This window comes from Triturus cristatus, chromosome 12 (assembly GCF_964204655.1).
Source record: "Triturus cristatus chromosome 12, aTriCri1.1, whole genome shotgun sequence".
Classification (NCBI taxonomy): Eukaryota; Metazoa; Chordata; class Amphibia; order Caudata; family Salamandridae; genus Triturus; species Triturus cristatus.
In genome coordinates, this window is record NC_140595.1 from 863,538,657 (window position 1) to 863,552,586 (window position 13,930).

A 13,930-nucleotide genomic window follows, 5' to 3' on the forward strand; every position below is an offset into this window, starting at 1 on the left:
GGATATGTCAAATAGACAAGGAGGTGAGACAATCAGATTTCATCAATGTAGTCCTTGTTCCTCACCAGTATTTTCATATACTGTAAAAATTAACCAGGTTTAACCTTATGCTTATAATGTACTGTCTTGGCTGGGAATTCTGGAAAGCATCATTGATACATTTGTGAAAAGGCCACATACTTCACTCTCCTTCAGGACAATAGACATCCTGAACTTTAGCCTCTTGAGTTTACCCGGCCTCCAGCAACTGGAAGGGTTATGTTTATCTTTACCTTTTAATCCTAACTGGGTTGGAAGAGATGAACATTTGGGAGGAGTTATGTGGTATGCAGATAGACTTTGCCAAGGCTCTCCACTGCTATCTTTCTAAGCTGTAGAACATGATCTTGTAGGATGACATTTATATGTATTCAGAGGAATTATGTTATACTTTTTAGAAAGGAAGTGGATTTTGAAGGATTTATATAATTCAGCAAATCACTGGAAGGTAGACTTTATACAACAGTGCTCCCACCACTCTCAGATTGGAGTGCTGCTGGAATAGAAAAAAGTACCTAACATGGTTATCTGGCATGAAAAATTCACCTTGAGTATTACTGGACATAGTATTTTGTAAATATGGCTTGTACTTAAGCCAATCGATACCTCCCTCCTAATCTCAAACTGGTTGAGTAGACTGTTCAACTTTTATTTTACGTTGTGTACAGTTCATGCAAATAAATTCCTCAAATTCTCCTCTGTTCTTGTTAATATCACAATTTAACCAATGAGACGTCCAGTCCTATATCTTGAAAATGGTCCACCTGTAGATAGTTCAGAAAATATCAAGTCACCAGTTTGTGTAGTAGTGATAAGTCCTTCAAGTGTGTATTCGGAACTTCAGTTACTTCCCTCTTTAGCCTTCCATGGTGTACTCCGAATTACATTTGGTTGACGAGTTTCAGTCTGTTCACTTTCCGTCACCTCAGGACTCAACAACCTAGTGTCTGAACATTAAGTCTATGGCAATAAGTCATGCAGCAAGTGCCTCATATGGCCTCAGGTACCCACTGCCACAATGGTAAATTAGGTAAATCTGTGATGGACGGTTGTGAACAGACACTTGCATGTGTGTCAAGCCCCCATCTCAGTAGTAAAAGCCATCTCTGTTCTGGATAAGAGGTTTGCATCACGCTTTTTGATGTGTGGCTGACCGTTACTTCTAAGTGTGCCCCCACCTGTGAGATACTCTGAGGTAACAGTACATCTTGCGTAACATGCCAGGATGCGAGCTGTTTGCACAGATCTGAGATTACATTTACTGTTGAGACGCAGGCTTAACACACATAAAACTCTGTGAAGTTCTGTCAATTTCCAAATATGAATGCCTGTGGAAAGTGTGGCTCCTCCCAGTAGCCAGTGTGCCACCCTGCACTCATTAGTACATGCAAAATGTGTCAAGTGGCACTGTTGCCTGAAGATGTTTATTTATGCAGAAGTAGTTATGCAAGGTTCCAAACTCTTGCTCTCAGCTGGACAGAGAAACCCAAGCAAAGACTTTCAAAAGAAAATCCCATAGTAAATCTGACTGTAAAAGAGCAAAATTCAAAGACAACAATGGTAGCGAATGGGTGAGAAACACAAGCCAAAAGAAGGAAATGAATGCATTACAATTTCTCTATTAATTCTCAAAGCATCCTTTATTTCATATTTAGACAGGAACTGACAACACAGAAAAAGACACCGTCATCTTGAATTGGAAACCTCTGGTAATAACCTCTGTAGAGGTCACAATCTTGGAGAGGGGCTTGCATTAGGCTTGTCCACCCTCCCTCCTCCCATTTCATTCCTGTTGTCAACTAGGCACATGAAGAACCCCCAAACGTAAGCTGTTTCCAATGATGCAGGGCTTTATATTCCAACAACTACTCTTCCCTTTTGATTCTCTGTGCAATTAGCAGAGCAGCACTTTGGGTGTCCACAAATGCTTAAATGCTGGTGCAGCCTAGCCCAGGAGGATGCCCAGCCCTTTGCACAATTCTGAGATGTACTACCTGGTTGCGCAATAAGTGCCCCATCTTCTTCTGAACACATTCCACCCTATGGAAGCTCCCGAAATGCATTCAGCACAAAGTTAACTTCAGATCATGTCTGAAACTTAAGGTAACTTTAGCAATTGTACCACTAAATAGGGGAAATGTAATGCCAGAGATGCAGATCAACAATCTGTGTTTTCTTTGCAGATTTCGATACAGTCCTTTGTTGCTTTAAAAGTCAGAAGGGATATTTTTACTAGATGTGTTTGTATACAGTGCCCATTTATAAAGAGTCCTAGTTAGAAATCATATGTACTTTTCAACTACAGACACTATTGAATGTTCATCAGAGGTGTCTTATAATTTCATGTTTAGTTGTATCTGGACAAGAATGATGTCATGAGTGTGTGAGTGATCAGATATGATATCTTCTGTACCTGCATCACCATGCCATCTTGCATTTCTGTATGCGTTTATTGATAGTATGTCTTCTTCTGATCCAAGCTCACCTGTATTGTTTCCTCTGTTTGCAGAGAGGAAAGATCTTCATTGTAGATTTTAAGATATTAGAAGGCATACCTGGAAATATATTGAATGGTCATCAGCAGTACATAGCTGCTCCCTTGTGTCTTCTATACCTCTCACCCCAGGATGAGATGATACCCCTAGCAATCCAGGTAAGGTGTTGTCTTTGAGCCATCCGGCCTGTCTAAAACTTTGAAATTTCAAGACACTAGATAATTTATTTAGAATTTGAATAACTATAAGTGATCAGCATTCTGAGAGAATGTGTGAGCTGTTAGTTGAACAATAATGACCAATAGTTTTGTTATTAGCTAGAACCAAACCACCGGGGATGTTTTGTACTATGGTATTGTAAACACGAATAGTGTTCTTGCATGTGTACACAGTGATCTATATAAATGACTATTATAGAATACTATTAGGCAATGCAAATGTTTTTTCTTCACATCCCATTTCAGTGCTCATACCTTTGCTCATTTGTTCTCTACCGCTGAGTATCGACTGGTATCTACGGGCAATGTACATTATTTGTATATTTACTGTTGCTTTCCTGATAAGAGGCCTATATATTGTCTTCTTCTTTCTCATTTTGTAGGTGGACTTGGTCGTTCACATCTCTCAGGCTAATTTTTCCCTCTTTCTTTGCAAAATGTAATCAGTGGTGTCTGCCTTCAAGTAAAAAAAATATTTTACAAGAGAACCCTCTTGCTTATCTTGTACTTGATTCAACGGCCTTATTCTGTGAATACGCCAACTTACTCCTCAATTGAACGAGGATGTCAATCTACTCATTGTTCCAAAAATAAAACCTCATGAAATAGTTCCTATGAGACTGCAGCAAGACACGACTTGATTGTTCTAATGGTTCTTACTTGTCACATTTAGTGTACAAGGTTCCCACAGTGGACTGAGGCATATGAGTGGATAGTCACTTAATTTTAGCAGCTCTTTTTCTGAGAGCTAACACGCTTCCAATGTCTGTACTCCACTTTGTGTTGGTTTAACATTTGTGTCTCACAATAGGTCCAGGCCATTTTTTAGCAGTCACTTTCCTACTGTAGGATTTCTGAGAATTAAAGAATGTGTAATGTTAGAAAGTTTGCAACGTTATTGGCATTCTATTTCAGTAAACATCATGCAAACATTCTCTAAGTCTAATGTGTTGTGTCTCACTCTTGCATTAAGCGATGACAGAAGCTGCTTGGTCAGTAACCATGAAAGTCCAGTAACTAGCTCTTTGTGCATCTTCCTCTGCAGCTAAATCAGACTCCAGGTCCAGAGAATCCCATCTTCCTGCCCAGCGACAATGAGTGGGACTGGTTGCTTGCCAAGATATGGGTGAGGAGCTCAAATTTTTCCACCCACCAGGCTCTTTCTCACTTCCTGCGTACACACGTCTTTGCAGAGGTGTTCTGCATTTCTACATTGAGGCAGCTCCCCACATCTCATCCTCTGTACAAGGTAAGAAAGACAACTTATGCAGTGCAAAGAGGCTATTAATTCCAAGCGTAATAAATGGTCGCTCATTAGTCATTCTGCCCAAGCATTTTTGGGTACAAAACATAAAGATTGATTGAGTTTCTTGGAGGAGTGGATATTAACAGAGTATATGGTTACATGTTATAGAAGAGCAGAGGCAGTGAGAATGTAAGATCTGTTTTAAGCAACCGCTGTACCTGTGTCTTTAATAACTCCTGTGGTCTCTCTTTAGCTCCTGATCCCCCACCATCGCTATACTCTGCAAATTAATGCTCTCGCCAGAGTAGGCCTTATTGGACCAGGAGGACCTACTGATAAGGTAAGATTGGAACTCATATCTGTAGACCACCTCTGTTGTTGGCATTCAGGAGAGATCATGATGAAGATACATACAATAATGAACATGGCATAGGACATTGTAAAGCACATGTTCACCCGTCAGCCTCTTGGCACTGTAATAATTGGAATATCCAGTATTCAAACCTATGACTATGAGGGAAGACACAAATTCATGGAGTGGATGAATTAGTCACTGACCCACCAGACCCAGCTAGATGAGGTGGATGGAATGAAAGCTATAGTCCCACGGTAGAGGAGCACATATATAAAAAAAAAAAAAATAGATGGTACCTGCTTGGAATGAGATTAGCTTTTTCACTACCTTATGACATATTCTTACCTGACATTATTATACATAATTGCACAGTGCATCCACCTGTAGCCTTTTCACACAAGTTACTCAATATTTTCTTTTTACCAAAAGTTTGTTGACACATTGTTATGTGAGTGACATCCTAAAAAGGAATCTTCCCAGTCCCCACCAGACATATAAAAATCGTACATAAATGATGCAGGAGGAGGGATTCTTGTTTGGTCCACTACAAGCCTCATGGCCCCTGCCTGTAGACAGACTATTTACTTGAAGAAAATTAGCTTTGAAGATATCGCCTGCCAGTACTTTTATCTCTTCACTCACTTTGCCTGAAGAAGTTGGGGAAGCCCATACAGTGGGTTGGGATTTAATCATTGTATATGGAAGGTCTACCTGAAGTCGGGTAGAACATTTCCATAATCTATCACTAATACCTGAATTGTTTCTGGGTGGTTTTCAGAGGCTGTATCTGAGTAGGGCTGCTAATCCTGAAGCAAGAAAAGACTCTCAGCAGTATGACATGGAGGCTGGATGCTTTGATATTTGTGATTTGTTTGCTTATAGAACACCACATAAACCTGGAAAATAAACTATTCCAATCTATAGATACCTTGCACATTCTGGTAAAATCTTATTTGTCCCCTGTCCTTTAGGTGGATACCTGTCAACCTGGACAGGAATCAGCTAGCTTTGACCAGTACCGCCCTCATACAGGCCTTCATTGTGTAAATTAGAGACAATCTTGTTGTTACTCTTATATTGCCACCACCATGCTATCTGTTGTCCGGCTCATGGCCTCTTGAATTGGCCTTGATCATTCACAAATGCTTCAGTGCCATATTCTCACATCATTCCCATGGGACTTGGTTCATTTGCAGATTTGTGGGCATTGTGATGACTGGAAAAAGACCTCCACCTGCCCATCTTTGACTAAACAAGTTCTTTCACACATGGGAGTAGGTTAAAGGTATTGTCATTAAATATAATACATATATATGCTGTATAATTGGCTATTGTGGTGCTCTGACAAGCATTTACTAGCATGTATTTTTGTACTGAAACATTCAACAGAACATTTTACATTCAATCAATCCATCAATCAAACATTTATAGAGCACAGCAAATCACCCGTGAGAGTCTCGGGGCACTGGATCTGTTTGCTGCTGCTTGGTGGTTTGATCATTCAAACCTTCAGGTCTTTAATTCTCTTCTGAATTGCTGGAGTGATGGTGCCATCCTGAGGTGCAGAGGAAGGTTTCTCCAAACCTTGGCTGCCAGGTGTGAAAAGGAGCATCCTCCGCTGTTGGCTCAACGGATCTCTGTGGTTTCTGCAAAGGAGAGGGAAACTGAATGACGGAGTCTGGTCAGTTGGTGGACAGTCAGGCATTTGTTGATGTATGCTGGTCTTTCGTTGTGCTGGGCCTTGTAGGGATGGGTCATCTTAAACTGGCATCACTTCTGAATCGGGAGCCAGTGTAATTTCTTCAGATGTGGTGTGATGTGGGTCCTTCTAGGCAAGTACAGTATGAGTCTTGTCGCTGAGTTCTGTATTGCCTGGAGTCTCTTCAGGAGGTGTGCAGTGATTCTTATGTAGAGAGTGTTTCTCTAGTCCAGTCTGCATGGAAAATGCCAAATTGGTCACTTAAAATTATGGTAAACTGAAGCAGAATATGTGATATTAATCTAGTGCTAGCACTAAACTTCAGACACAAAATCTCATATACCCAGATTAATATAGATAAGCTTCAACATAGTTATGTATGGCATCCACAATGGCAGGTAAGACAGAAACACATTTGACACCACTTCAAACGCTAGTTACTAAATAATCTGGACACATCATCAGGGCCATGGCTTCACAAGCAACCCATTTGGCAGAGCAACAGCCATGCCCAAAACAGTTAAATAGGCTACATTATCTGTAACTCAAACTCAGTCTATCTGTAACCAAAGGCAACTGGATTTTCTGTCCTGTGAAATGTATTAACAATTGGATATGTCCTCCAGTAGCACCTTTGTGGCATAATATACATCCAAAACTACATGAATAAATCATTGGCACACACGCAGAAGGCAATTTCCAAAATGTATAAATTGATGACTTTGGTCTTGAAGTGAAACTGTCAGGAGCAGCCTAGAAAAGGGAGCTAACCAGAAACTGCAATTTTCAACTACAGAGCACAGCGCTTGGTGTAGCAGGTCTTGCTGAGCTTATATCGAGAGACATGCAATCCGTAACCTATACTTCCATGTGCATCACAGACGATCTCAAATCCCGTGAGGTTGAGTCCTTGCCCAACTTTTACTACAGAGATGATGGGTTGAAGATCTGGTCAGCTATCGAGAGGTGAGACATGATTTCTTTGTCCCTGGTACTTTTTTTGTTTGTTTCCAGTGATGGGTTATAATCTTTTTATGAATTTTTAGGGAATGCCTTGATCCAAAGCATTGCACGTAAAATGTGAATAGCTCAAAGTCCAGTTGCAAATGAAAAAGAATATTTGTGATTGACAGATTGATAGGAATAATTTAAATGAGACACACAACCAAATAGATAAAAAGAGGAAAAAGTCTTATATTAAAAAAAAATGAATCAACCTGTGTAAGCATGGAGGAACGTAGAAGAACCATTGATAAGACCTACCACAGCTTGGGGCTGATGCTGAGAGAAGCCAAGATTTAGAGAGGGCGCTGGATGCCTTTGTCAGAGTTACCCCCTCACTCCATTTTATTGTGATGTTTGATCCTCTGATTTTATTTTACAGATCATTGACATTAGCTGTTCTTGTCCAGTTGACAGTGAATTAAAATTACTACTCCCAGAATGCATTAGGGTGTCAAATGAAAAGTAAGGGGTAACAATGTAGGGTCCAAATATCTTTTGGAGATTGGCAAGTCTACCAAAATACAGGTAAGGAGCCGATCAAAAATGGGTTAATGCTTGATAAATCAAAGATCAATGATGGCATTGTGATGTGCTAAGGATTTAATAAGCAATGAAATTGAAGCCCACAATGGGTAAGAAGTCATTGTAAAAGTGGCTGGATGGAAAAAATATGAAGAGTAAATTCCCTTCATAGAATGCGGTCAGCTGAGAATGACAGACAAAAAGAGGAAAGATAATAGACAGGACATCCTACACACAGAACATAAGTAGCTGAGGTATGGGATTATCAATGCTTGAAACTGGGAGTTAGAAACAAGTTCGAGTAATAGGCTTATGAAATGTTAATTCTGATTCAATTGCATCAAAGTTTGTGAGCCACAGACGCAAGAGGGATGACCACAGCCTTTAGACAGAGACAGATAAATTGGGGCTGGGTAAATTGCTGAAAGGAAATGTAGACCAATGAGTGTCCACCATATGAAGATAAAGCTGAACTCCAAATGAGAGAATGAGCAAAGCAAGTTAAATATGGAGAAGTGAAACAGTGGTTAAGTTATTAAAGTGTGAGCTTTTAGGACTCCTAGGATGATGAAACTCAAAATAGCAGGTGGGAGGGGAAAACGTAATAGTAAACCCAAGTACTTGAATGCGACAAACTAAAGTGAGGAATTCCCAGCTAACCACCAGTGTTGTGTAGTTTGTTTGACTGAAAGATTAGTTCTCTAGCATGGGAACTTTTTTATTGATTCTCATTCTTTGTATGTCCTGTGATGTGCAAACTGTTCGTAAGCCAGTTCTGTAAATCTTTAGTTTATTCACATTAGATTGTCTCATCATTTTGAATGAATTGTTTTGCCATCCCAAATGTAGAGTGCAGACCAGTGCTAAGTGATGCAATCAGGTTTGCTTGAGGCGTTACATTCTGTCTTTAAGGCTTCATAACTGAGCCATGTTCTTTTGAAGTTTTGAAAGTTCTTAATGTTTACGCATCAAAATAGGAGTTTCCTGGTTGCTTTGAGTTGCACTTGTGTGAGATTCAGAAACGTTCATTGTAGCAAGGTCTAATTCTGAGGTCTAATTCATGAGGGAAGTCAGACCACACCTCATTAGATGATGTGGAATTTTGTGTTCTGCTAATTTTAAATGACCACAGGGGAGGGTTTGTTCATTTTCCTGGTCACTCTTCTAGGGTGGGCACAGGAGCTATGAACAAGGGAGGAGAGGTTCTGCCATGCTGGATTCTGGATTTAGGTATGGGGACACTGTGGGATTATTTGCAGTAGGGCACACAAGCACTGCTGTAAATGTGGGTAGGGTTACACATGGGAACTTTATCCCTATTAGTCATGGAGGGGCCAGAATTGTGCCAGGCAGAAATTTGGCACCCCTAGGCACACTCCTCAAAACACTACTGGGCCTGTGGGAGACAGGACTGCATCTGCTGTTGTGACCTATGAGGGGAAACCAAAGGGCTTGACCTGCTCCCGGGACAAAGAAGTGGAATCCAGGGGTCAGTTGGCCTTCCTCCTATTAGCTACAGGGACAAAAAAGCTGTAAGAAGCCCATTTCCCTTAAGGAGTCCAGCAGAATAGTTTCAACTGGATATTGCTGGTGGCTTCAGTTGAAGTGAGTCCTAACTCCCAAGTGCTGTTCTTGAGGCCCTGGTACCCTTGGCTGGAATCAGTGAGGACTTCCCCTGTCTAACCCAAAAAGCTGGAGCTCATAAATGTTTTCAATACTTTTTTACTTGGTAAACTAACAAAAGGTTGGGACCAACACTCCAAGCTGATCATCTGAATGTGCAGCCCAGGTGGGCCTGATTTCTCCATAGCTCCCGCAAAGTTCTCTCCTCTACATTAGGATTAGCTGAGTGTGTTTTGGCTCCATCCTGTGGCTACCTCAACACAGCCATTGATGAGGACGTTATTAACACTGAAGATCTCCATGGCATGGAAACCCAAACTTCTCCCACTGCTGTTGACACCGCATCGGGAACACGTCTTGATGCAACCTGGTGCCATCGAGCCTTGCTCCAGCTTCAGTTTGCTGCCTTCACACTAACAAAAACATTAATATCCAGAACTGGTTCTAAGCAAAGAAGGTAACTGTTGACCAGGACAAACCCAGTCTCTGTATCAACCCGGTGACTCTACCCCAATCTAGCATGACCCTGCCTGTAGTTGGACCTTTGTGCTTTTTGGCACTATTTGTTTTATCTAAAACTTTGAAAATTCATCCCTTTGCTTCTGCTCGTTGAAAATTAATATCTTTGCTTCTCCTCTTTGCATTTTCGTTGTTTTGGTGTTATTTTGTTTCTTAAAATAGTATTTATTTTTATAAATTGAAATGGTATTTCTATTGGGACCTTACAAGAATAGTGACATTATTACTTGTAATGGGGCTACCATCCACCTCAATGAATGATCCTCTTTCTCATAATTACAATGAAAGAGATGCTGGATACTGAACTCCACAAATGACTTTGCGGAAATGTAAAGGCATCATTCTCTTATGGTTAGGTATCTTAATTGTCTGACTATTTCTTCTGGAACTTCAATTGTGTGTTGTACAACTTTGTGCACAACAGCATTAATGTTGCAAATTCTACACCTATTTCCATAAGGTCTTCAATTTCCAGAACTGATCCTTAGTATGTGTTTTTTAACCTAGATGGAAATAATGAGGGTGCTTTTTTTTCTTCCTTGGCTGGCAAGCTAAAGTCTTTTTTTTAGTATTGTTATTTTTTTATCAGATTCATTGTAGAGCACTCATCAGGTTTCCTTTTGATTTCTCCTTACTGTTAGAGTTGAAATGAAATTGGATTTTGTTTTGTTATTAGAACATTGAAGTGCTAAGTGCTCCTTTGAAGACAATGGAGTAGCTCAAAATCAATAGGGGCTTCCTCTCCAGCATTCCAATGTGTTTCAGTTACTCCCTGTTTATTATTAGAACATTCCACCCATTGAGGGTAGAATGCTCCAAGAGTCTTATAGCCCTTATTCTATACCCATTGTTAAAAGCCCTGTACTTCATAGTGCCTCACCTGTGTCAGGCCTATGCTGGGGTTAACAAATGTTATACCCTCATTAGTGGACTATCAAACTATAAAATAAATCTCCCAAAAGTCTAATCGAATTGCTAGGGAACTTTAATATTAAACTAGTATTATACTTTAATTCTACACATAAAATAAAACATAAAAAGGAAGAAACATGAGATGAAATCACGTTATTAGGATTTTCACAAAGTTTCTCCCTTTTCTTAACTTCTATAACACTGTCTGAACCATTGCCTCTCACCCAAACAATGTCAAGTCCACCGTGGTAAACCAGTTGCTGACCATGAAGAGAGGAGGTTAGAGGTAGTCTCAATGACGAAGTATAATGATAGGTGGGTATAGCTGGTTAGTGGTGCTGAAGCACTAAGATTCCTATGCCGGTGGTAAAAGGCAGCTAGGGATATGCATTACATAGTGCTTCAAAACTGCTGGAGGTGGTGGGGGCCAAGGTGAACTTGAAGTCTGGCTTAATTCTTAAATCTATAGTATTACAGCAATGTGGTTAGGGGTCTACACTTTATGGACATTATCACAGGTTCTTTCAAACAGTCAAAATTTCTTGCATCCACAGATCATATACACTGTCAAAGACATTGTGGTATGCAGCACAGAGGTTCCTTGAAGTGGATCTTAAAGTGTGACTATTGTTGCTGCTGCTACATGGTTTTGGATGGGATTTGCAGGTTAAGAATACTTATGGGTGTTCGCAACCATGATAACGCCATAGTAAGAGACGGAGCCTAAGTGAGCCTGAGGTCAAGTGAAGGCAACTAGGGCAAAATACTTGTTGTGACAGAACAGAAGAGACCTCACCACAGTCATATTAGGGCTGCTCCTCCACAAGCAGTGTTGTGGCAGATTGCATACTTGAATATCTCTGCGCAACCTCCTCAATTGGAGTCACTGGGCTGTAATTCACCTCTTCCAGACAGCATTCTCCTGTAGTACACCTCGAGCAATACTTTTAAAAGCAGTTGGGCTACAGCAGAGCTTTCCAAACTGTGTGTCCCGACACAGTACTGTGTCACCTGCAAATGGTGGGTGTGTCGCGGGATGACACCGGTATTAACGGGCATTTAGCACATAACTGCAGCTAATTAAGAGGCATTCCTTTGAAAGAGTGTTAGCAAACACCGCCGCAGCAGCGCGGACTCCGAGACACTCTGCTCTATGGGGACCGGGCGATGCACAACAAAGCCTCATTAACAAGTAAATGGTCTTTTAAAGACCTGCGAAGTACTCGGTAAAGTGTGTGTGCCAGGGAAGCTGGGGTGAGGTGACAGAGGGTGACAGACAGAGGGAGGAAGACAGAGGGAGGAAGACGGAGGGAGAAAGAGGGAGGGAGAGAGGGAGGGAGACAGAGGGATGGAGACAGAGGGAGACAGAGAGGGAGACAGAGGGCGACAGACAGAGGGAGACAGACAGAGGGAGGGGGGCGACAGAGGGAGGGAGAGAGACAGAGGGAGGGAGTGAGACAGATAGAGGGAGACAGATGGAGGGAGACAGAGAGAGGGAGGGAGACAGAGAGAGAGGAAAACTGTGGGAGACAGAGAGAGAGGGAGACAGAGGGAGGGAGACAGTGGAGGGAGTCCGGGGTAGACAGAGGGATGGAGAGGGAGACAGAGAGAGGGAGACAGATAGAGGGAGACAGAGGGAGACAGACAGAGGGAGGGAGACAGAGGGAGGGAGACAGAGGGAGACGGAGAGAGAGGGAGACATAGAGAGAGGGAGATAGAGGGAGACAGACAGAGGGAGAGAGAATGAGAGAAGGAGGCAGAGGGAAGGAGACAGAGGGAAGGACACAGAGGGAAGGAGACAGAGGGAAGTAGACAGAGGGAAGTAGACAGAGGGACAGAGACAAAGGGAAGGAGACAGAGGGACGAAGACAGAGAGAGGGAGACAGAGCAACAGACAGAGGGAGACAGACATAGGGAGACAGACAGACAGAGGGAGACAGACAGAGGGAGGAGTGCGACAGAGGGATGGAGACAGAGGGATGGAGACGGAGGGAGGGAGACAGATGGAGGGAGACAGACAAGAGGGAGACAGACAAGAGGGAGACAGACAAGAGGGAGACAGAAAAGAGGGAGAGAGAGGGAGGGAGACAGAGGGAGACAGAGAGAGAGAGGGGGAGAGAGACAGAGAGGGGGAAAGAGAGAAAGAGAGAGGGAGGGAGACAGAGAGGGGGAATGAGAGAGAGAGAGAGGGAGACAGACAGGGAGGGAGAGAGCGAGAGAGGGAGGGAGACAGAGGGTGATAGACAGAGGGAGACAGACAGAGGGGGGAGGACGACAGAGAGAAAGAGAGAGGGAGGGAGACAGAGAGGGGGAACGAGAGAGAGAGAGAGAGAGGGAGAGGGAGACAGACAGGGAGGGAGAGAGAGAGAGAGGGAGGGAGACAGAGGGTGATAGACAGAGGGAGACAGACAGAGGGGGGAGGGCGACAGAGGAAGGGAGACAGACAGAGGGAAGGAGGGAGACAGAGAGAGACAGAGGGAGGGAGACAGATGGAGGGAGGGAGACAGAGAGAGAGGGAAACCGTGGGAGACAGAGAGAGAGGGAGAGAGAGAGAGGGCGAAAGACAGAGAGAGGGAGACAGAGACAGACAGAGACAGGGACAGACAGAGACAGGGACAGGGGCACACAGACAGAGAGACGGAGAGGGAGACAGAGGAAGGGAGACAGGGACAGGCAGAGACAGGGACAGGCAGAGACAGGGACAGACAGACAGATAGAGGCAGAGACAGGGACAGGGACAGACAGATGGAGGCAGAGACTGAGACAGACAGAGACAGAGGGGCAGAGAGACAGAGAGGGAGACGGAGAGGGAGACAGAGGGAGCCAGAGGGAGAAAGAGAGAGAGAGACAGAGGGTGACAGAGGGAGGGAGACAGAGAGAGAGGGAGACAGAGGGAGGGAGACAGAGGGAGGGAGTCAGGGGGAGATAGAGGGAAGGAGAGGGAGACAGACAGAGGGAGGGAGACAGAGAGGGAGGGAGACAGAGAGAGAGGGAGACAGAGATAGAGAGAGTGAGACAGAGAGAGAGACAGAGGGAGAGAGACAGACAGAGGTTGACAGACAGAGGGAGACAGAATCCCCCTTGTGTGGTTTGGGCTCATTCGCTACACTCGCTTGGCAGCAGGCGGACTTTGTGCATGGTTGAAAGGGTTGGCAGTGCGTGAACCAGCCCATTTTGTGCCGTAAATCACTGGGGCATGTGTCAACGTGTGCATGATTATATTCTTGCTTCAGGCACAAGCCTAACCTTACACCCAGTTTTGCCAGTCACTGTCTTTGTTAGAACAGATTCACAATT

At 43.1% G+C, this 13,930-nt stretch overlaps 1 protein-coding gene across 1 annotated transcript in view; it reads left to right on the forward strand.

The window, feature by feature from the left end:
- Window positions 1–13,930, forward strand: part of LOC146783135 (polyunsaturated fatty acid lipoxygenase ALOX15B-like) — a 218,463-nt gene that overhangs the window by 153,142 nt on the left and 51,391 nt on the right. Inside the window, exons 7-10 of the mRNA XM_085637301.1 lie at window positions 2,549–2,692; window positions 3,798–4,001; window positions 4,252–4,338; window positions 6,849–7,018. Coding sequence (XP_085493427.1) covers window positions 2,549–2,692; window positions 3,798–4,001; window positions 4,252–4,338; window positions 6,849–7,018 — 605 coding nt within the window. The remainder of the gene's footprint in view (window positions 1–2,548; window positions 2,693–3,797; window positions 4,002–4,251; window positions 4,339–6,848; window positions 7,019–13,930) is intronic.